Raw genomic sequence first — 21,173 nt, 5'->3', positions numbered from 1 at the left:
CTGCGCTGGAGATACGCTGCCTGAGGTTCCGAGTGGGGTTCTCAATGACAGTACCGGAAAGAGGGAGGCTGGATAATCCCTTCTGCCTGCCAAAAGCTAAGTAACTACGAGGTTGAGGTTCTGTCGCTGCCTTCATCGAATGCCTTGCGAAGGCGATAATCATAGTCCTCTCTGTCCGCGAGTTTGCGGGTCAATGTTCCTATTGTATCTCTTGTCCAGTACCATGGCATTATCTGATGGAAGGCTTCATGGTCCGGGCATTTCTCTGTCATGATCGGTTGGATCTGCTTATCGAACAATGCAAAGAGCCCGATTGGGCTGGAGAGCGCAAGACTGAACCAGAATGTACCCATATCCCAGACTTGTTTCATGATCGAGGATAGCTTTCGTGGATACGTATCCTTATCATCGATCTCCCGCTCTTCGTCTCCCAGAATGTCCCTCTGGAAGATGCAACTCGCATTAGATGCACATATTCACTTGCGTCATACCCAGTACCCTTCTGAAGATCGAGGCCAATTAAGACAGTTTGATAACATTATCCACACTGCAGTAGCAATCAATGCGCAAACCGAAAGTCCAGCCTCTTACTCCCAGTATCTTGCGTGGTCTGCAGATAATGCTGCCGTTGCTATTTTCATTGAATTAGTCAAATCACTCAAAGATACCGCCAGGGAAAAGGGAAAGAAAAACTTACCTCCTCCGTCATCCCACTCCACACGCGCTCCCTCTGCTTATTCCTATAGACATAATACACCTTTGTGAAGATAAACAGCAAGATAGCAAGGATGTTAATAGCAATGAGAGCTGTGTTTCCGCGATGGTATTTCGGTTTATCATCTGCTTGATAGATATTGTTTCCGATGATGCCGCCCACTTGGACGAACACTATTTTAATTATTCCGTTAGCCTTGATGAAGCAACTTCATGTGAAAGAAAAACGAGAGTGGGGTGGAGATGGCATACTGTTGTATAGGGCCGCCGAAATCGTCCTCGTCCCGACATTATTCGAGTTCTTAGAACACCATCCGACTAAGATAGCATGACAATAGGGATACGAAAGCATTACCGTCACGATCGCATACGTTCCCCATGCACTGACCATGGTTCCGGGCCAAAACCGCAAGACGATAACACATGGGAGGGTCCAGATGTTCTGGATCATGGAGACGAAGGTGCGTTCATTGAGCCACTCGCTAAGGCGTGTGAGAGCCAAGAGGCAGATGATGTGACCAACGTTGTAAGGGATGTTGAGAAGGTTGGTTTCAAACTTGGTCTCGGTTATTCATGGGTACAAATAGACTCGTAATAGAAACTTACTGTGCTGAATCCGACATCTTTCAGGGTGAGAGTGATGTAGGATGTTACTGGAGTCATGGGTATATAGACCACCAGACCGAGGAGGTAGATAGGCCAGAGGTCGTAGTCGCGGATAGAGTTCCACAGTCGACGGGGGGTAATGGCTTGGCGGTTGTGCATGTCCCCTTTGCTTTCTGTCAGTAGTTGTTCTTAAAGGGGGTAATGAATCAGTTGGCTTACCCTTGGAGGGATCATCGCGGAGGATGCGGTTGACCACGATGCTGATCTCGCGGTCGGTGAACCAGCCCTTGGGTCGAAACCATTTCTTGGTGTCGACTGCTGAGGCGGGCATGCGGAAAAAGGAGGCGAGACCGATAATTAGAGTGATCAAACCTTCGATGAGGAAGAGCCATCTATGATCTGTTAGAGGGTGTGGACCATAATGAGCAATGATACGCACCTCCAGCCGGCCATGCCTTGCACGCCGCGCATGTGGAGAATTCCAAATGCCATGAACGAGGTTATGATCGTTGTCCCGGATAGAGCGGTCCAGAAGAGACTATTGGCGTTAGGAGGGATTGACAGCATCAGGTGATGGAGCCTACCTGAGACGAGTTGGGAGTTCTCGACTGGTATAGAAGTAGGACAACCAGAGCACAATGTCGGGGATGAAGCCACCCTACATGGGTCAGTTGGGTGTATCAATTGTGTATCAAGAAACATACCTCGAGTACTCCCAGTAGAGCTCTCGTCACATAGAACGACGTTTTCCCAGTTAGTCCTGCTTGTGCTGCTGCAACAATGGACCAAATGGTCATCTGCGTGGGAATCCACCGATCAGGGCCAATTTGCTTGGACACCAGTTGCGAGGGCAATTCGGCTAAGAGAAAAGCAACGAGAAAGATGGTGTTTCCGGTATTGTAGTCTGCGCAATCCAGTTAGCTATGTCAGTGAAAATGGCGACGGGGTAGTCTCACTGTCTGTTGTCAGACCAAGATCATCAAGCAGATTATCCGACACAGCTTGAACGAGATTTCCTCGGTCGACCTGGAGACCGAAAAACATCACACACTAGATACCATAAGCCATGCCATCTGGTTTTTTCTCAATATGAAGACTTACCGCCCATAAGCACACACGCCAGTCCAGCTTCCGCACGAGTGCTTTCTCCTCTTCAGGAGTCCATGTCAGTGTGGGGTCAAACACATGTCGACACTCGTACTCCGCCTTCTCGTAGATGAGGGCATAGCGCTCTGCGACCTCGGGGTCCGCGAAGGGATTGTCGGGGTGCGTATCGGATACATCGCACTGGTGGGTCTCAACCTGAGACTTGTCCTTGAATGAACCCTGAGGCGATGGCTCAGTGTACGACCGACGGTCGGTTTGGTCAAACAGCCTCTGGCTGAGATCTTTAGAGGTAGCCATGTCTCTTCCAGGAATCGCACAAATCCTGTGGCGATGATCTGATACTACCCTTGTAGGAGGCAGCGACCGGACACTTTAAAGACATGGAAGCGACGATATCGCAAGCATCTGCCCAGGCACGCCATTTTCAGGATGGTTGCGTCGTAGATAACCGGCCGTCAAATCAAGGCTAACAGGGATCATTTTCACTGTTGGCCACTCAGGGAAATTAATTCACGCAACATGAAGCTAAAAAGCTAGCAGGGGCTTGATTATGCATGGCTGGGTCGGGCGGAGGCGACTTGGCCTGGGCTTGGCCGCATCTCGCAACCTTGACCTTGAATTGCTTCATCGCAGTGTATGTATGCGGGCTCTTTATGTTGCAACTCGGTTTGATTGACGAGGATGCGATTGTGGGCGGGATATTCAGAACTTAAGGCATTCCAAAACGAATGCCGCTCTATTTTCAGATAAATTGATTTATCATTCCCAGATAAAAGAGATATGCTGCGATATGTTGATGCCTTGTAGGGAAATGGCGTCATTTGGAGGGGTAGCGTTACGTGATGGTAGCAATGGCTTGCGAATATCGCAGCGATAAGAAGCATCAAAATTCCCCAGACCGGACAAAACCAATGAGCACGCTGATTCGCGCATGTGACCGCTGTCGACAGTTAGACCTTTTCCCTACGGAAGCCAGCAAATAGGCGTAATCATATTTGCCATCCCTAGCGGGGTGGTGCTCATATTGGATTCCTTTTCAACCTAAAAATGTACTCGTCCCGAGGACCTAGAGCCGACCCTTCACATACCCATCAAGTCAATTCTCCTCATGTACCCATCCTAGAAGCTTGCGTGCCTTGTCAGATGTGAAAAACGACCGGTTCCCCGAAAGGTCGCCCCGGATCTCGACCTTGGGATAGTATTTCTTCGCCAACTCATGTGACGGCGTGTCCTGCGTAGTCGTAGGCGCAACAACATTGAATATCTCGCATCCCTTGAGATTGTCGCTCTTTTCGACTGCCAGCAAACAGGCTCTTGCCGTTTCCTCCGGATTCACCCACCCCCACAGACTCTTCACAGCCGAGTCATCCCAGTTCTCCTTGTGTCCCTTCTGCGCCTCCGCCCGAGACGCCACGGCATGGATACGCATACACGCGATCTTCGTCCCAGGGAACCACCTCACAAATGTCTTCGCCTGAGTCTCGGCCTCTTCCTTCGCAAGAGCATATGAATCCGTTGGGCGGGGTGTGACTTCCTCATCTACCGGGAAGTATTCGAATTCGAGCGGTTTCGTGGCGTACTCGAGCCCGATGGCATTGACGGATGACGCATAGCAGAAGCGTTTGATGCCTAGTTCTCCGGCAGCGAGGAATCCGTTAAAGGCGGAGTTCACGTTGTTGTTGTGCACCTTGTGGTCGTCCTTGTCGACCGGGTCGGGGATAGCTGCGAGGTGGATGATCGCGTCACATCCTTTGAACGCTTTCACGGTCGCTTCGTAATCGCTGGCTGTGTCGGCGGTCCTCATCTCCGAGTTGGGCGTACCGTCATACTCCTGGTCGGTGCGGTTGACCTGAACCGTGGAGTGGCCTTGGTCCGAGGCGATTTTGACCACAGCGCGTCCGACGGTGCCGCGGGCACCTGTGATGGCGATTCTCATCTTGCTGTTGTTGGTGTTGGATATGGAGAAGTTTCTGCGCTGGAGGTGGAGGAATTGGCAGGTAGGATTCCGAAATAACGGGCGGAAAGAGGAAATTCTGGCCGGAAATTGCAGAAGCATGGGTGCTTTTATTGGGGGTTAAGGAAGTGCGAGAGACTACATGATCATGGTGGTTGACTTGATTCCATGACGTGCATATGATGATAGTGGGCTGGCTTCTTGGCCCTCACAACCACAACCTGCAACCTGCAATACTCATGACGCCAGACTGACAGCTTTGTCTTTGAGAGCTGGCATATTCTGTTAGAACCTGCAAAGGTTAATTTATCAATAGCATGAAGACCGAAAACAGTGCTCCGTGTGTTATGGCAGAAGAAGCGGCCGCAGGAGGTGTGATGTCATCCGCATGTGACTTCAAATGTCCTCGCGAGAAACAACCAGTTGCTGGCACTTCAGATTTTTGAAGCACTCCAACACAAACGAATTTTTCATAGCAATTATAGAAGCCTGTCAGAGCTTTGGCTTTTGTCGTCAAAGTTGGTGTTAGATGGCATTGAGTGTTTGGAGAGGACGATCGGCGGAACTTCTCCGTCAGGCCTAGCCTTGTGTCTATTATTCACTCAACTGTCCTTCCGCCGGCTTTTCGGGATATTCCAACACCCTTTCTTTCCATTTTCAGGTGTTTGGATCACACCTTATTATCGTCTTTGTCCAATATTCTCGAGTGCCGGTATCAAAGCTGATTGATTCCCACGCAGTTCAATGTCGCCCTGAATGGAGACCATAAGACTACCTGTTCAAAACACCACGGACGATCCTACAAGCATCAATATGCGCTTCAGATTTAAGCAATACGCGATGGGGTTCGTTGATTATCCCCCCTGGAGTCAGAAACGGCGACAATACTTCTTGCCAACCATCCAAACGCGTCGGGTGAGAACACCGAGCCCACGTTAGATGATCCTAGATCTAGCGGATCTCTCATAATCTGCTGATATCACTCAGTTTGGAATCTTCGTATGTTTACGTATTCCAATCTTATGCTTCATGAGGCTGATCTTATGTCCTCATCAAGTCCAGAAAATGGGCCCAGACATCTACGGCAAGTGGGGTAGAGCGGGCGATGTTGGTTTTAGGCGGCAGACCACATCGACGACTGGACAAAAACAACGGCCAAGGCTGGCTGGGTATTCCTGAGAGAAGGATCCGCGCTAATGGCCCCTGCAGCAACGATGATTTGTCTGTCCGACGATTTTTGTCCTGAGTGGAGCAGAGGCAGGACGCTCAGTTGAGTCCACGTCGATGTCGTTCCACGACGGCGCCGATATGGCCGATATCTCACGTCCTTGGCAGGCTGAGTTGCTACAACTTCGTGGGATGAGTAATTTGTAATATAAATAAGACCCCTACTCTCTTTAATCTTCAGTTTCACCCTCAAAACCGTAATCATGGCATCCATCGCGTTTCCCTCGTTGGCCAAAAAGGCCACCCTCTCGGACGGCACCACATACGGCTACGTAGCCATCCCCGCTGTGTCTGCTGACAAGAGCACTTTTGTGCTCATTCACGGATACCCCTCGACCTCGTATGACTGGAGACTTCAGATCACTGCTCTTCAGAAGGAAGGACATGGGGTTATTGTTCCGGATCTCCTAGGATATGGCGATACCGACAAGCCCCTTGATCTGAAGGCGTATCGCTTGAAGACCATGAGTAGCCAAGTCGTCGAGATCATGGACATTGAGAAGGTGTCTCGCGCTGTTCTGGTGGGGCACGATTGGCACGTTCTTTCTCTCATGACTGTGAGTTTACCGGCTGACTGAACCAGGGGTGTCGCTCTTGCTTCTCGCATGGCGCTGTTCTATCCTGAGCGATTCTATGGACTCGTGACCGTCGCCGTTTCATATACCGAGCCAAGTGCAGGGTTCAGCATCGGTAAGTCGATGGACCAGACGGCTATCCCCTTGAAATCTGCCACTTCTAACATTCCCAGACGCCATCTGCGAATTGACCCAGAAACTCGTCGGCTACGAAACCTACGGCTACTGGAAATGGCACAACAGCGAAGAAGCCGCAGCCGAGATGGAGGCCCATGTACGTCCACCCCCTTCTATACAAGACACCACCACCAAAGACACTAACAAAGTATAGCCCGCCTCCGCCTTCAACCTCATCTACCCGCACGACCCCCTCCTCTTCAAGACCGACCTGGGGCCCACTGGCAAAGCCGCCGAATTCGTCCGTTCTGGCCGCACCACCCCTCTTCCCTCCTGGCTCACCCAGGAGGATTACGAGATGCATGATCGCATCTTCTCAAAAGGCGGGTATACAGGCCCGCTATCGTGGTATAAGGCCGCGATGCGTGGGATGAATTCCGAGGATGAGGCGGGCTTGACGGCAGAGCAAAAGGTTTGTCCCGTGCGGAATTTGTTTGTGGCTGCGACGCAGGACTATGTCTGCCGGGCGGATCTGCAGATCAAGCGTCAGGAGATGACGGGATGTGTCCCTAATGGTAGAGTCGAGTTGGTGGATTGTGGGCATTGGGTGCAGTTGGAGAAGCCAGAGGTGTTGAATGAGTTGATTCTTGGGTTCGCTAAGGAGGTTGTGAACTGAGGGGAACAGGGAACGTCAGCGTTAGCTGAGTTGGTTAGAAAAAAAATATTCTTTGCGATCTTATTGAATAAAAAAGGTGATCCAATATCACACTGTACCTGGCCCCCATTGGGGTCCATCAAGTCGAGATATTCTCTTACATGGCGTGAATTAAAAATGGTAAGAAATGCTGGTCAAGCGCACTCTTGATGACGGCGCGGCCACAGTGTAAAACACGCCAAGACTACACGCCAAGACTCGACCTGTTATCCGGACCTCGAAAGAACCTCGGCTGACGACCACTAGACCATGGAATGAGCCCCTCATTATGCAATAATGACGGTGGCCTATATACCGTATGTCAAAGGCCATCTTCAACAAGGATCGGTAGCTCAGTGGTAGAGCGCAGGATTGCAGATCCCGAGGTCACGCGTTCGATCCGCGTTCGGTCCTATTTTTGACTTTTGCTTTTGCTCTCCCGTGATCTGAATTGGCATTTCAACTGGGACTGTTGGTTTTTATTTTGGCATGGGTTTGTTGTACAAGCGAGATACTATTTTGTGGGGTTCAACAGACACTTTTGAAGGGTGTCACACAGCATGTACGTTGAAAAGCTGTGAAACCACAAAACTGGATAAAGGGACAGTGAATGTGGACTGGAAATATACTATATACTACCGCCAACATCCCAGGAACACCTCTCTTCAGTCTTCTACGTCGTTTAGCAGAAGCAACATCCAATCGAACCAGAGATCTATTAAATGTGCCGAAGTCAGCAGAAGACCACGCCGCCCTCTTTGCTAGCCTTTCCTTTCCTACAAGCGCCCTTCTATGTCAATGAACCTTCAATTCCTCGAATCAAGTGTCTTACACTTTTTTTCTATCGACTAGTTATATCGTGTTCTTTCTACCCCCCACACCTCAAACCGACAGCAAAATGTTTTTCTCAACCGAAAGAGCATACACAAGTCAATGCACGGGGGTATCACCAATCTCCAACATCTTCTCATCCAGCAGCGCTGTCAAGTCCACCACCACATCCGCATACTCCGGGAGCGCATACACGTTAAACAACTCCAACGGATCCTTCTCGCAATCGAACAACTCCCACTCCCTCGGCTGCCCACCTTCTCTCGTCCCAGGAAGCTCAAAATCCTCCGCATACCAATAAATCAGTTTATACCGCTGGTTCCTCACCCCGTAATGCGCATATGCGTTGTGGATCGGATCCCGGTGCATCCAGTACCGATGGTATGCGACCTGCTTCCAGTCCGGCGGCGTGGCACCCTTCAGTAGCGAGACGAAGGAAATACCCTGCATGTAGGACGGAACCCTTAGACCCGCAAGATCGAGCCACGTGGTCGCGAAATCGACATTACTGATGATGTCGTTGCAGACGGAGTTCGGGGCGATGAGATTCGGATACCGGATGACGAAGGGCATTTGGAACGATTCCTCGTACATGAACCGCTTGTCGAACCAGCCGTGCTCGCCAAGGAAGAAGCCCTGGTCGGAGGTGTAGATAATGACGGTGTTATCGGCGAGGCCTTCGTCGTCGAGATAGTCCAGCAGTCTGCCGACGTTCTCGTCGACGGAGTGGATGGTGCGGAGATACCGTTTCAGGTACCGTTGGTACTTGAATCGGCGGAGCTCTTCGCCAGTCTTAAAGGTGAAGATCTCCGCAGTGTCTTTGTCGATGAGACGGAAGTTGTGGATCTCCGCGTCGGAGACATTGGGGATCTTCCGATCGATATTCGATCCGCCTGGGATGAAGAGCTCGCCGACCTCGGAGCCGCCGTCTGGCTGGACGAGCCCGAGATCGAAGTACGTGATGTCGCTTTCGATGCGCATTTTTGCGACCTCCACGGCCTTGGCACGATTCTTGTAATCGTCGTCAAAGGTATCCGGGAGGGAAATGTCGTCCTGGTACAGATTCTTGTGGTCGGGGTGACACTCCCATGAGCGATGCGGCGCCTTGTGGTGGCACATGAGGAAGAAAGGTTTCTTGGGGTCGCGCTGCTTCAGCCAATTAAGCGATTTGTCAGTGATAATGTCGGTCGCGTATCCCTTTTCCACGATCTTCTGGCCCATCTCGATGAATTCCGGGTCGTGGTATTTGCCTTGGCCCGGAACGACGGTCCAGTAGTCGAAACCGGTGGGCTCGTGAGGGGCTCCCTCGCCGAGATGCCACTTGCCGACCATGGCGGTTTGGTAGCCGCCTGTGCGGAGGTGCTTAGCTACGTTGGGGAGATGCTTGTTGATCTTGCTGTCGAGAGTCATGACGCCGTTGACGTGGTTGTGAGTGCCGGTGAGGATGGCGGCGCGGCTGGGGGTGCAGATGGAGTTGGTCACGTAGCAGTGGTTGAACTTCATGCCTTCGTGGGCGATGCGGTCGATGTTTGGGGTGCTGTTGATGCCGGCTCCGTAGCAGCTGATTGCTTTAGAGGCATGGTCATCGGCCATGATAAAGATGAAGTTGGGTTGGGACGTCATATTGGCGGCTGGTGTGACGGGGAATCAGGGCATTGAGGGGATTGAATTCGGGTCTGGGGGAGGATCCCCATTAAGTACGGCTTGACTGAGGGGCAACTGTCGCATCTCTATACCAACGGAGGATGCCCTCATTGGTTAATTAAGTGGTATGAGGGGTTATCAATCGGCGGTGGACCGAGACGCGTGGGTTCCTGGCGCTAATGGTTGCGAGATATTGCTTGTTGCTGACGCCATCGGAGGTGGTGATTGCACGTTGATCTTTGGCCCGCACTTAGTGAAGCCGACACCGCAACAGTACTAACTACTGTGTAACTACTCCGTGGCAGTAGCATAATGCGGATCATGCAATAGATCCCCGAGAATTATTCCGTGCGGCAGACCCCGGTCAAACATTAGATTAAGGTTGGTCCCTGTGTCTGTTGATCGTTGCCTCGAATCAGAAACATGTCTTGAACCGGAAACAAGGGTACGCTTGGGTCGCAGTCGCATGGGCAATAGAATGATATGAAGGGAAGCCATGCCATTCTACTATTCTCAGAGATGACTTATCGATCATCAGAGCAAAGGGTACCTTATTCCAACTTATAAGAGTTTTTATTAACGTGACGGAGTAGCATTTCTTCTAACATATGGAACCCAGAGATCCCTTTGCTATCCCGACACCCCCTACGTTTCCTGAAATCCTAAAGCGGCTTAGCTCCAATGGAATTTAGGCACATTGGTTAAAACGTCATGATCTGCTGGCATATCAAAAGTCAGGAACTCTCTACTGAGTATAGCTTCATGCTGACCGATTAAATCTCTCAAAGACTTGGAATGAGTTAAAAAAGGGTGATCATATGAACTTGAGTTGATCGCATGCATCTTTGGTCTATACCGCTTCGGGAACTAAGGGAGTCGGTACAGCAACACCCCAACTGCATCAAGTCAACTATGGAGGTGTTAAGGTGTGTTTACAACAAATCTTGCCCAACTCGAATTTCTTCGGATAGGACTTGAATTTTGGCCGCCCTCATCGATAGTAAGTACGGATTCTGGAGCAAGTCGTGATAATTCCGAGGAGAATTATTGGAGGGTGAGCACTAAATTGATTGGGATACAAGCAGATAGCAGGGATCTGCCCTGAAAAGAGCAAAGCGACCTAGATATTGCCCAGGATCAGTGAGTTGGTCTGGAAAGTACTCCGTATATTGCATCCCAAGTGGAGGGAGTGAGAAGAACAGGCAACCATGTAACATCCGTCCTCTCGGCGACTAGAAGGCGGCGCTAATGCGCGGCCTGGGAAGTACTCGGTATACTTGATACTGTTCCCAGCTTCACCAGGTAGCCTGCTATGTAGCGAAGCCTGATTGTAGCATTCGAAATTTATGATCTGTGGACAGGATGGCTGTGGATCTGTGCTGGGATTCCAGGTGAATTCATTCCAGGATTCGGGACAAACTCAGGTCCTCTATATTTAAACCCTCGGTTGTGCCATCAAACTCTCTCTTTTGCACCCATCTTTTTGAGAATATCAAAATCTCAGAGAGACACTCACATCATGGCGTACCCAAAGAATGTCGGCATCAAGGCCATGGAAATCTATGTCCCAGCACAGGTAACACCGTTCTTCATGTCCATACATTCCTTCGACCTGATAAAAATAGTGCCTGGACCAATCTCTCTTTGAGAAACACCAAAGTGTTTCAGCCGGAAAATACACCATTGGACTGGGCCTCCAGTACATGAACTACTGCACCGACAGAGAAGGTAAGTTCCAAGTAACCAGGAAAAGAGCGGACACCAACCAAACCAGCCCCGAACTAACATACTACGCAGACGTCTGCTCTCTAGCCCTGACAGCCGTGTCTTCCCTACTCCGCAAGTTCAACATCGACCCCACCTCCATTGGACGCCTAGAAGTAGGCACCGAATCCCTCATCGACAAAGCCAAGTCCATTAAATCAGTCCTCACAACGCTATTCGAGCCATCGGGCAACACAAGTCTGGAAGGAGTTGACAATATACACGCCTGTTACGGCGGCACTAATGCGTTATTCAACGCCGTCAACTGGGTGGAGTCACGGTCTTGGGATGGTCGGGATGCAATCGTTGTTGCCTCGGACATAGCCCTGTACAAGGAGGCATCCTCCCGCCCAACCGGTGGCGCGGGTTGCGTCGCCATGCTTGTCGGTCCGAATGCGCTGCTTTCTTTTGAGCCAAGCCTAAGAGGTGTTTATTGACCCATACTTACGATTTCTATAAGCCCGATCTCAAAGTGGAGTTTCCCATTCTCGACGGTTATGGTTCTATTGTCTGTTACCTCAGTGCTGTGGATGGATGTCACAAGGACCTGCTCCGTCGTGCCAATGCTGACAGAAACAGGCTCGGAAGGAATAAATCAAAAGGTGACTTGAAGGGTGAAGTGAGAAATGGATCGAATGATGAACAGAAAGTCCTTGACCTCTTTGACTACATGGCATTCCATACCCCAAACTGCAAGCTTGTCAGCAAGTCGTACGGCCGACTCAAGTACAACGACTGTCTGAATGATGGTGACTGGGAGGGAATTCCCGACGAACTTCAAAAACTCGGCTACCAAGAGTCCCTTAAAGACAAAGCACTAGAAAAGGCGCTCGTGGCTGTGACGAAGAACCAGTTCAAGGAGCGAGTGGAGCCGTGTATTGTTGCACCCTCGTTATGCGGCAACATGTACACTGCCAGTCTATACTGTTCACTCATCAGTCTGGTAAGCAACATTGATCTCGAAGACGCGGAAGGAAAAACCATCGGGATGTTCAGCGTAAGTAGTAGCATTCTTGCTCATTGAACCCTCTCTCAACGAGATCAAGCTGACCAAAATGGATGGCGCATCAGTATGGAAGTGGAGCTGCAAGCACCCTTTTTGGCCTAAAAGTCACTGGTGATCTCACGGATATGGTCCAGAAGATTGATCTGATGAATCGTTTAAAGCAGCGACACATTTCGACCCCAGAGGAGTACGAGGAGGTAAGCTCTGAGATCAAAGACTGTTTGTGAAAGTGGCTGACATAGTTCCAAGGCCTGCGCCCTCCGAATGAATGCCTACGGGAGCAAGAGTTACAAGCCCGTTGGTGATGTAGCGTCCCTGGTACCTGGAACATACTACTTGGAGAACATCGATAACGCATACCAGAGAACCTATGTGATCAAGCAATGAAAGGGGGATGTAATGGAATAGAGCCCCGGGAATTCATCAGTAAACTGTGGTTACGCAAATCATTGTCCGAGAAAACGACAAAGCAAAATGAATGATAGCGCAACTTCTTGCTAGTAAAAGTCAATTATGAACCGAAGAATAACATGGGTGTCATTCCAGCAGCCTTTTGGTCTAATACTCAATCATCAAGTGTAATTTCCGCTTAGCATCCATGACGTAGCTAGTAGTACAGATAGCGATCTGCACAAAGAAGCAATTGAAGATACCGTAGCACGAAGCCAATGTCAAACGCAGGACTGTGTTACCAAGGATTCGGTTTCGAGGAATATATCCCCCCGCAATCTTCTTATCTCCAGCAACTCCCTCAGTCAGGCCTCATACCTGACATTACTTCTCAAGTTCTGTATCAGCAATTTTCAACGATGCGAACCAACAGCCGACCGCCAACCCCCGGGCGAGACGAGGCCCCATATGTACCAGCCGAAAAGTTGACCCGGCCCCGGCGATAGATCGGATCCTGTTCTTGCGTCACAGCGTCTCTGTCTGGGGTTGGCCCTCTCGCGGTGGACTGATCGTGCTGGAACATGCGACTCCGCTAGACTTCGAGTTTCTCGTATTCGACCCCGTCAACCCCCCACTATTCCGAGACCGAGACCATGATGCAGAAGACAAGATGTGCCAGCGCCTCTTGCTCCTGGGTGCCAGATGGTTCAACAGTGAAGACCGCTATAATTTTATTCAAATTCTCGAAGATAAAGAAGGGGCATATCCCTCGAGGATGAAGAATTGGCGGGTCACTGCCGCAACTCGGATGGAGAGGCGTTGGGTAAGAGTGGGCTGGCCGAGTCGGGGTCCTGGATTCTGGATTGCGGAGTTTGATGCCGACTGGGAAAGGTATGACAAACATGCTGTTAAAGATGAGCCCATTGTGCCCGACGAGGCAACACAAGTTCTTCTTGCGAGAACGATGGACGAGAGATGTGAGATCTTGAAGCGGATGGGAGGACGGTTTTTCGCGAGCTTGGAGGAATATAAGTACGGGGGTGGCGCGGCTTGTTTGACGGCATGGGAGACTAAACTGAAGGGCGAGGTCGGACCGTTGATTCAAACACCACTTGAGGAGGAGAAAGAAGAAAAAGAAGAAGTACAGCAGGGAGAGGAACAGGTGGTAGTGGTGGTGGAGTGATGCTTGAAGCCTCTCGAATTTATTTATGAGCTGTTTGTTGCCTTTTCTGTCTCTGTCTGTGGTTAATGCTTGCCCCGTGTCTCCATACAGGCAAAGCAAACTTCGATGCTACCAATTAAGCAGATTGTATAGGAAGCTATCATTTATTCAAGCACCTGGGTGTAGTATACGATGGCTACTGGTCTGGCATTTCGGAACCCGGGTCCCTTTTCTATGGAATCGCCGCTGTGCACAATCATAATGACTCCAGCTGGCCAGGTACAGATAGCCCTCCCTTACCATGTCCAAAATGAAACCTTCATGTGGTTTTCTAGCGTCCGGAAAGTGTTTAGTCGAGGGGATTTGCTTCGCAAGAGCTCACTTGGGATGTCGATGCGTGGTCAAGTGGAACTGGCAGCGCCTTGTTGGCTTGCGAGAAGCAAAGCAGAGCGCGACAATGGCAAGGGATGGCGGGAAACGATCGACGAGAAACCTGGGAGATGGCGCGGGCGAGGGGGGGTTTATAGGAATCGAGAACACACGGCGCCTTAGGCAGACGGCGTTAAGGCCTGAGATAGCGGGGTCGATGACAACAATGCGGGAGAGAATGGGACTCGAATTACTGCCTCATGTGCTTACCAAAAGAACCCATCGACATGACACCTCTGAACGAGCAACTGCATCTAATGATTGAACTTTCTATACCATGCGAATTTGAAGCGCTGAGCTCTACCTTCATTGACGGCATGCGGACCAGTCTCGGTTTCGTTCCGCACCGAATCCACTTCTACCAGGTACCGCAACCACATACGGAGTATAATGTTCAGGAATCCAAGTCTAACGGTGGTGGTAGGTCTAGTCGTGAAATGTCCAAGGATGGGCCTCTTCCGGGTACGAGAACCTAGCTGCAATCAAAACAAAGACCCTAGCAAGCTGCAACGCACGGTACTTTATTTGGGGGGGCGATTCGGTGAAACAGAAAGTAAGCCGAGATATCAGCGGAGCATCAGGGTCCTTGAAGCGCGTGGCAGCACCGTAACGAGGCATTTCCACTTTACAACTGCATCGAATGTTTGTTGCCTAGATGTCGAGGCTATGTACCCGGAAGATCCAATTGGATCAGGTCACCCTCCACTTTCTACAAGAGGCGGGGCTTTCAAACTAAGAATAGCTGGCGAACATGAGAATATCGAGGTAAGCCTTTTGCATAGCTCTTAAATGCGTGCTGTTGTGGTTGACGAGAGTCTTCAACTTCCGCAAAATGTCATTGTCAAAAACGGACCATAATAAACTGCGGGCATATGTACTCGTGCAGTGCGGTCGGGTGAATTTCTTCGATGATGAACCGCGGAGCCGGACGGATGGAGCCCTGAGGGTCAAGCTTTTCTAGCCTGGCCGGTGGGGCCTTGGGACTCGGTCAGTGGGCCTGAGGATTTATTGCCATTAAGAGCGTCTGCTACATGCGGTGTCCACACTCAACCGGTATCATCCATTCTGGGATAAAGTGGTAGCAAAGAGTATCAGTTGGGGTTTCTCTTCACCCAAACACCCTATATCTCTACCAGATTGACGATTCTCTTGAAATTACAGTTCATGAGACATGTGACTACACAGTACAACAAGGCAACCCTCAGTGTTTGAAGAGGGACATCTGCACTTCACTGGGGCATGAAACAGACGCCGAATGCACGGAGATTTCTCTATGACTACTATATTCACTCGGAGACCCTACTCGGACTTCCGACTGAGATTGGTAAGATCGGCACTTTGAATCTCGACAGAAGACTGTCGCGGGTGCTCTCCGATCTGGACGGAGCGCCCCCGCGACGGATTCTTCAGGCTAGTCCTTTCACCTCGTGGACCCGAGAGCATGTCGCCGTACGAAATTTGAAGACTGCATACGTTGATGGTTAATAGTCGGTTTCCAAGTCCATATCAACCATGTCAGACCGTATGGCCAATAGAGGCAGCCTGATTTGTCGGCATCGGGGCGCATCTATCAATAGATGGGAAAGGAAAAACTCCATCCGACCGCCAAGTGAGACTGGAAGGGAAAGCCTACCGTTTCTTCGGTAGTTTAATGAGAGTGAGACACGGCATCCGCAGCCAAGCTACTGGGAACCGGTGATGCCTGGTCCCTGCTAGTCGCACCGCCCCTTCCCCCACACATCCGACGGTCCGACCAGGCCAGCACCAGAGCTGGACACGCCCTTTGGTCGGATGGCACGAAGCACAATATACTGCAGAGAGCCAAATCCTGTCATTTGATATAGAGCTCCGTCCTAGTGTCATCTCATCTTTAGCTAGAGGACCCATCGTCGTTAGAGAGTAATGCCCAGGTGGATCGGATGGAATGTTCTCTTCCTTCAACGAGAAGCTCATTTCACACTCTGAATAAGTGACAGCAGGTCAGCATGTTGCTTTCAAGATATAAAGGTCCCGAGAAACCTGCTGCCGTTCAAATACTCAACACCAGCAAACACATTTCACTCTTTTACCCTTCCTTCCGTTGACCAGACCTTATTCATTCCTTGATAAACAACTCGTTCTGTTGACCAGAGCTATCCACCAACGACAATGCACTCTTTCCAACTCCTCGGTTTGGCCGCGTTCGGCTCTCTCGTTGCCGCGGCTCCTACTTCTGAGCTCGTCAAGAAGTCCAGCTGCACCTTCACCTCTGCATCTGCCGCTAAGGAGGGTATCTCCAAGTGCTCCGATATCATCCTGAAGGATATCGAGGTTCCCGCCGGAGAGACTCTCGATCTGGCCAAGGCTGCCGATGGTGCCTCCGTATGCTTCCCTCTTCGATAAAAGTCCGATGAGAAGATAGTTTTGGCAAAACGCTAAATACATCCACATCACTTTCGAGGGCACCACTACCTTCGGCTACGAGGAGTGGGATGGTCCCCTGATCCGCCTCGGTGGCAAGGGTCTTACCATCACCCAGGTCGACGGTGCCCTCATCAACGGCGGCGGTGAGCGCTGGTGGGATGGCAAGGGCACCAACGGAGGCAAGAAGAAGCCCAAGTTCATGTATGTCCACGATATCGAAGACTCGACCATTAAGGGCCTGCAAATCAAGAACACACCCGTTCAGGCCATCAGCGTCATGGCCACCAACGTGCACCTGACCGACCTCACCATCAACAACAAGGAGGGTGATAGCAAGGGTGGCCATAACACCGACGGTTTCGACATTAGCGAGAGCAATGGTGTTTACATCACCGGTGCTACCGTCTACAACCAAGATGACTGCCTTGCTATCAACTCTGGCGAGGTATAGTATATATCTATTCCTCTCCCACTGAGCGCATCTCTAATCACAGTACAGAACATCCATTTTACCGGCGGTTACTGTTCTGGTGGCCACGGTCTCTCTATCGGCTCCGTCGGCGGCCGTAGCGACAACACCGTCAGTAACATCCATATCGAGGACTCCCAGATTGTTGACTCCGCCAACGGTGTCCGCATCAAGACCGTCTACAAAAAGACTGGCGATGTTGACAACATTACTTACTCCAATATCAAGCTCTCCGGTATTTCAAGCTACGGGGTTGTCATCGAGCAAGACTACGAGAACAGCAGCCCTACCGGCTATCCCTCTAACACCATCCCCATCAAGGATGTTACCCTGGACAGAATCACCGGCTCCGTCGATGACGACGCCACTCGCATCTACATCATCTGCGGTGACGGCAGCTGCTCTGACTGGACCTGGAAGGATGTTGAGATCTCTGGTGGCAAGAAGTCCGACAAGTGCGAGCACGTTCCCTCCGGCGCATCTTGCTAAATCCGCGTGTGATTGAGGGCGTCCATAGGACGCGTGTACATTAGTATGTGTTGACTTCACATCCACAAATATATTTAATAGAAAATTAAGCTTTGCTTTAACAACTGGCATTTCACTCGATCGTAGACTAGATTCTATTGCAGCCAGTGACTGTAGGTTGCGAATAATGGTGAGTGGCCCCAGGGAGTGAAGTCAAGAGTCAGGGTGAATCGGGGCGGCGGGCAGCTATAACAACCCCCCTAGACCCCGATCCCACTCCATCTCCATCTTCTAGTCCCGCCTCAACCTGACATGTCTTTCGGACTCATGCAATAAGAGTTTAATCTATTTTTTATCCGGCGAACTTTCAAGATATATGGCCATATTCTACTCCAGCAACCCCAGTCATCAGTCATCAGTCATCATGACTAATTCCAAGATACTGAGCTGCTATAATGTCAAAGTCTTCATAAATCTCTACCCAACCCCACACAATATTCTACAATGATGGCGACAGCTCTTTGCATTGTGTGGTTGCTGCAAATGCTATGTGCGGAAGCCTGTGTCCCTGTCAAGATCGAATTTCAGGCTCCTGGGTGATTACCCATGGACAACTTTTCTTATTCTGGAATATTCATCCCGGCGCATAACCTCTCGAGGTGGTTTCATGACCAACATATCGAAGATCATGCTACAACTTGCTGGGGTTTAAAATGCTGCTCCAAAGTGGCTTTTTTATAACAAAGAAACAAGCCGCGACAAGCTTCCACGGATTTATCAAAAGAATACGCAAAGACGCCGATCAGAAGACGAAATCAAGGGGAAGATGCGAATCTATCTCAAGCCTTGGCCTGGATGACGTGGAGGAATGCCAGGAAGATCCCACGCTGCACGATTATGGCGCCGGAGTACATCAAGGCCTGCGAACTCTTAAATCTTCGCCTGGCCTTCCTTACACATACATCGTGCACTCAATCCAGTCCGCTTCTGAAGCCATGGCAAGTGACGGGGGTGGCGTGGATGATGGCTCTGTTGAGCTTCCAGGCAAAGCGACAGTCCCCGCCTACCCCCTTTCCGGCCAACACTGATTCTGTGCCCGGCTAGTCTATCGACACATGATTGGGTCAGACCATACGTTACTCTCTGGGGACCCGATGTTCCTGGACCGCCCCGGTATATGCCGCGTGCCACCGGCAGGGTATCTGACGGATTCTAAGGGCGCTCGGAATTTTTTTCAGCTCCCTGCGGATAGCTGGTTAGACTGCCGTTCATAGAAAGCAGAACAAGCTTCCTCATAAGAGTTCTAAGAGATTTTCTGAGAGATAAAAAGTGCCATTCATTAATGGAACTTGCAGGACGGAAATTTGTTCAAATCCCTTCGCTAAACAAAAGCGGGTTGCGTGATTTTGGAGGGTTATCCTGGGTGCGGAAGGGTCATTGTCCTGACTGATCTTGTAATCTTCTTTCAACGTTGTCGATTAATCATTCTCTTAGTTGACTCGAGCAACGAAGCCGTGAATGTTTTGGTATATGAGATGAAAGGTTTAGAACCCGCCATCGACTACATTCGTGTTCGCCGGGGCGAAGTCGAGAAACGGGCGAGACTTACAGCAAATCCCCAAGACAGACTTAATTCTGAATCCAAGGAGCATGAAGGCATCGAGGAACATAATTCTTTGCTTCCATATCGCTTAAGACACGTGTATTGGCAAGTCACGGGGGAGAATCAGAAATTCCTGATCTGAAAAGAATATTCAACTCTATCCAGAAAGCCGATGCTGTCTCGGTCTCATGTCGCCAGAAGTGGGAATCAGACTACACTTGACCAATTTGACACCAGTCCAAGGAAGAATTTCATGAAACTATCGCCAGACTTGAACGGAATGAAAACGTCGAAGACATAGAGGATACAATGTCACCAAACGCTGATTTACCCCGGAGGTTTTTATCAGATTCTCCAAGTTGGACAATCCAAAGTATTAATTGAAGAGGCCTAGGACAAACTGGATCTAAGCTAAGAGTGTCTCCTGTTGATGCTATCTTGGAACTGCGTCTTCACAAAAAAGAAGTCAAGGTCGAGTTTCAATGGTCCACGAAAGGACTCAATACGCCACGCATCTACATATTTCAAAACCCGACAAATGATGGGTGAAGTGGATCCTCAGGGGTGTAGGGGCTTCCGGATGCTTTACTTGTACACAGTCTAAGGCGCAGGTGCAGGATGCTAGTAATAAATAGAATAAGTACTTCTTAGAGTTATAATATTAATATTCTAAGTATTTAGAGATTTCTATCTAGTATTTATTAATAGACTTTTTATAAGAATTTATCTGTTTATATACTTATTCAGCTAAAATAAAATAATTATATTTTATTTTTAATAAATCAGAGTAAAATTATCTTTTATTTATAAATTTAATTATATTATATTACTCTTTTTTATTTAACATATAATTAATTTTTTAAATTAAAATAATTAAAATAAGTATAAATTAAAAATATATGAAATATTTAAAAGAATTTAAATATATTAATATATTAGAGCTAATTTTTTTACTTATTTAGTTAAGCTTTAAATTTTTAATAAAATATATCTGACTAATCTATATAATTATTTTTATTAATTTATTTATTATTATATTTTTTATAAATAAATAGATTATCTGAATCTTTTTATTTATAATATAATTATAAATAATATAATATTAAATAAAAATATACTTTATTTATTAGTAATTTATTAGATATTTTATAATTTTAATAATTTCTTGATTATCTTTATATAATATAATAAAAATATTTTAATATATAATATTTTTTTAATTATATATAAAAATATTTATATTAGATTATTTATTTAATTATTTTAATAATAATAATATATTCTACTTTAATAAAGCTCTGAGTAATAATAACTTATTTTTTATTAATTTAATAAATAAATAAATTATTAATTATTATTATATATTTAATAATTAATCTTTTTAATCTTATATTAATATATACTAAATTAATATATATAATAAAAATCTTTTTTTTACTTTTTTTAATAAAAAGTATTATTTTATAATTTTTTATAATTTTAAGATATCTTAAAATATACTTTATAGCAGATAAATAAATCTAACTTAAATTAATAAAATATTAGAATAATTAATTAATTAAAAATGTAATATCTAATTATATTTTATATATTAAGAATATTAACTTCTTAATTATTATTTTAAATATTTTATAATTTTTTTTATCTAGTTATAGACTATTAATATTAAATTAGATATTTAATTTTATTAATATATTAATAAACTTATAATCTATTATTTTAAATTTATTAAATATTTATTTAATATAGATTTTCTAATCTATCTTAATTAATCTATTTTTTTTTAGATAAATCTAATATTTAAAAGTTTTTAAATTAAGCCAGAATTAGTTATTAAATAAAATCTTTTTAATTTTTTCTTAATATTATAGATTTCTGCTTTTTTATAATTAAAAATAAGAATATTATTAATATATAAAGTAATAATTATTTTTTATATATTAATAAAAATACTTAGATTAATAATAGTTAATTTAAATCTAATTCTTTTAAAAATATTAATTATTTTAT

The 21,173-nt window shown here is 47.5% G+C and overlaps 7 protein-coding genes and 1 non-coding gene across 8 annotated transcripts; 5 read left to right on the top strand and 3 right to left on the bottom strand.

Annotated features, from left to right (window-relative positions):
* Positions 1 to 12: 12 nt before the first annotated feature.
* Positions 13 to 2,724, bottom strand: BO70DRAFT_382845 (MFS general substrate transporter; the record flags this gene model as incomplete). Its single annotated transcript, XM_025545555.1, has 12 exons — positions 13 to 443; positions 492 to 502; positions 592 to 631; positions 698 to 888; positions 967 to 1,270; positions 1,321 to 1,484; positions 1,540 to 1,712; positions 1,760 to 1,858; positions 1,905 to 1,978; positions 2,025 to 2,224; positions 2,277 to 2,370; positions 2,422 to 2,724. 12 exons carry the CDS (start codon positions 2,722 to 2,724, stop codon positions 105 to 107), a joined length of 1,992 nt encoding a protein of 663 aa, XP_025395091.1. The 3' UTR covers positions 13 to 104.
* A 799-nt stretch (positions 2,725 to 3,523) lies between these two features.
* BO70DRAFT_300916 (NAD-dependent epimerase/dehydratase family protein) lies at positions 3,524 to 4,363 on the bottom strand (the record flags this gene model as incomplete). Its single annotated transcript, XM_025539690.1, has 1 exon — positions 3,524 to 4,363. The coding sequence occupies one exon, from the start codon at positions 4,361 to 4,363 to the stop codon at positions 3,524 to 3,526; it is 840 nt and encodes a 279-aa protein (XP_025395090.1).
* Positions 4,364 to 5,776: 1,413 nt separating this feature from the next.
* On the top strand, positions 5,777 to 7,046 carry BO70DRAFT_390398 (alpha/beta fold hydrolase). Its single transcript, XM_025546149.1, has 4 exons — positions 5,777 to 6,143; positions 6,192 to 6,298; positions 6,357 to 6,457; positions 6,515 to 7,046. The coding sequence occupies exons 1-4, from the start codon at positions 5,812 to 5,814 to the stop codon at positions 6,974 to 6,976; spliced, it is 1,002 nt and encodes a 333-aa protein (XP_025395089.1). The 5' UTR covers positions 5,777 to 5,811; the 3' UTR covers positions 6,977 to 7,046.
* Positions 7,047 to 7,336: 290 nt separating this feature from the next.
* Positions 7,337 to 7,408, top strand: BO70DRAFT_t291. The gene has a single exon. It is a non-coding gene; the product is annotated as a tRNA-Cys (tRNA).
* Positions 7,409 to 7,852: 444 nt separating this feature from the next.
* On the bottom strand, positions 7,853 to 9,466 carry BO70DRAFT_390397 (sulfatase family protein). The gene has a single exon (XM_025546148.1). It carries the CDS (start codon positions 9,446 to 9,448, stop codon positions 7,925 to 7,927), a length of 1,524 nt encoding a protein of 507 aa, XP_025395088.1. The 5' UTR covers positions 9,449 to 9,466; the 3' UTR covers positions 7,853 to 7,924.
* A 1,496-nt stretch (positions 9,467 to 10,962) lies between these two features.
* Positions 10,963 to 12,626, top strand: BO70DRAFT_390396 (hydroxymethylglutaryl-CoA synthase-like protein; the record flags this gene model as incomplete). Its single annotated transcript, XM_025546147.1, has 6 exons — positions 10,963 to 11,045; positions 11,095 to 11,197; positions 11,267 to 11,661; positions 11,694 to 12,230; positions 12,305 to 12,436; positions 12,489 to 12,626. Exons 1-6 carry the CDS (start codon positions 10,989 to 10,991, stop codon positions 12,624 to 12,626), a joined length of 1,362 nt encoding a protein of 453 aa, XP_025395087.1. The 5' UTR covers positions 10,963 to 10,988.
* Positions 12,627 to 13,284: 658 nt separating this feature from the next.
* On the top strand, positions 13,285 to 13,935 carry BO70DRAFT_366174 (uncharacterized protein). The gene has a single exon (XM_025544270.1). It carries the CDS (start codon positions 13,300 to 13,302, stop codon positions 13,810 to 13,812), a length of 513 nt encoding a protein of 170 aa, XP_025395086.1. The 5' UTR covers positions 13,285 to 13,299; the 3' UTR covers positions 13,813 to 13,935.
* Positions 13,936 to 16,368: 2,433 nt separating this feature from the next.
* BO70DRAFT_417537 (glycoside hydrolase family 28 protein) lies at positions 16,369 to 17,581 on the top strand (the record flags this gene model as incomplete). Its single annotated transcript, XM_025547416.1, has 3 exons — positions 16,369 to 16,581; positions 16,661 to 17,068; positions 17,123 to 17,581. The coding sequence occupies 3 exons, from the start codon at positions 16,369 to 16,371 to the stop codon at positions 17,579 to 17,581; spliced, it is 1,080 nt and encodes a 359-aa protein (XP_025395085.1).
* Between the last annotated feature and the right edge of the window lie 3,592 nt (positions 17,582 to 21,173).

Source organism: Aspergillus heteromorphus (assembly GCF_003184545.1).
Source record: "Aspergillus heteromorphus CBS 117.55 chromosome Unknown BO70scaffold_39, whole genome shotgun sequence".
NCBI classification, from domain to species: domain Eukaryota; kingdom Fungi; phylum Ascomycota; class Eurotiomycetes; order Eurotiales; family Aspergillaceae; genus Aspergillus; species Aspergillus heteromorphus.
The sequence above is the reverse complement of the archived record's forward strand: the minus strand, read 5'-3'. Positions and strand labels throughout refer to the sequence as shown.

Bases quoted from the DNA above. Each gene is read 5' to 3' on its own strand.
- BO70DRAFT_390398 (XM_025546149.1), top strand. From the start codon at position 5,812: ATGGCATCCATCGCGTTTCCCTCGTTGGCCAAAAAGGCCACCCTCTCG. The intron at 6,144-6,191 runs GCACGTTCTTTC...TGACTGAACCAG, and splicing joins GTTCTGGTGGGGCACGATTG to GGGTGTCGCTCTTGCTTCTC. The intron at 6,458-6,514 runs GTACGTCCACCC...AACAAAGTATAG, and splicing joins CAGCCGAGATGGAGGCCCAT to CCCGCCTCCGCCTTCAACCT.
- BO70DRAFT_390397 (XM_025546148.1), bottom strand. From the start codon at position 9,448: ATGACGTCCCAACCCAACTTCATCTTTATCATGGCCGATGACCATGCC.
- BO70DRAFT_366174 (XM_025544270.1), top strand. From the start codon at position 13,300: ATGTGCCAGCGCCTCTTGCTCCTGGGTGCCAGATGGTTCAACAGTGAA.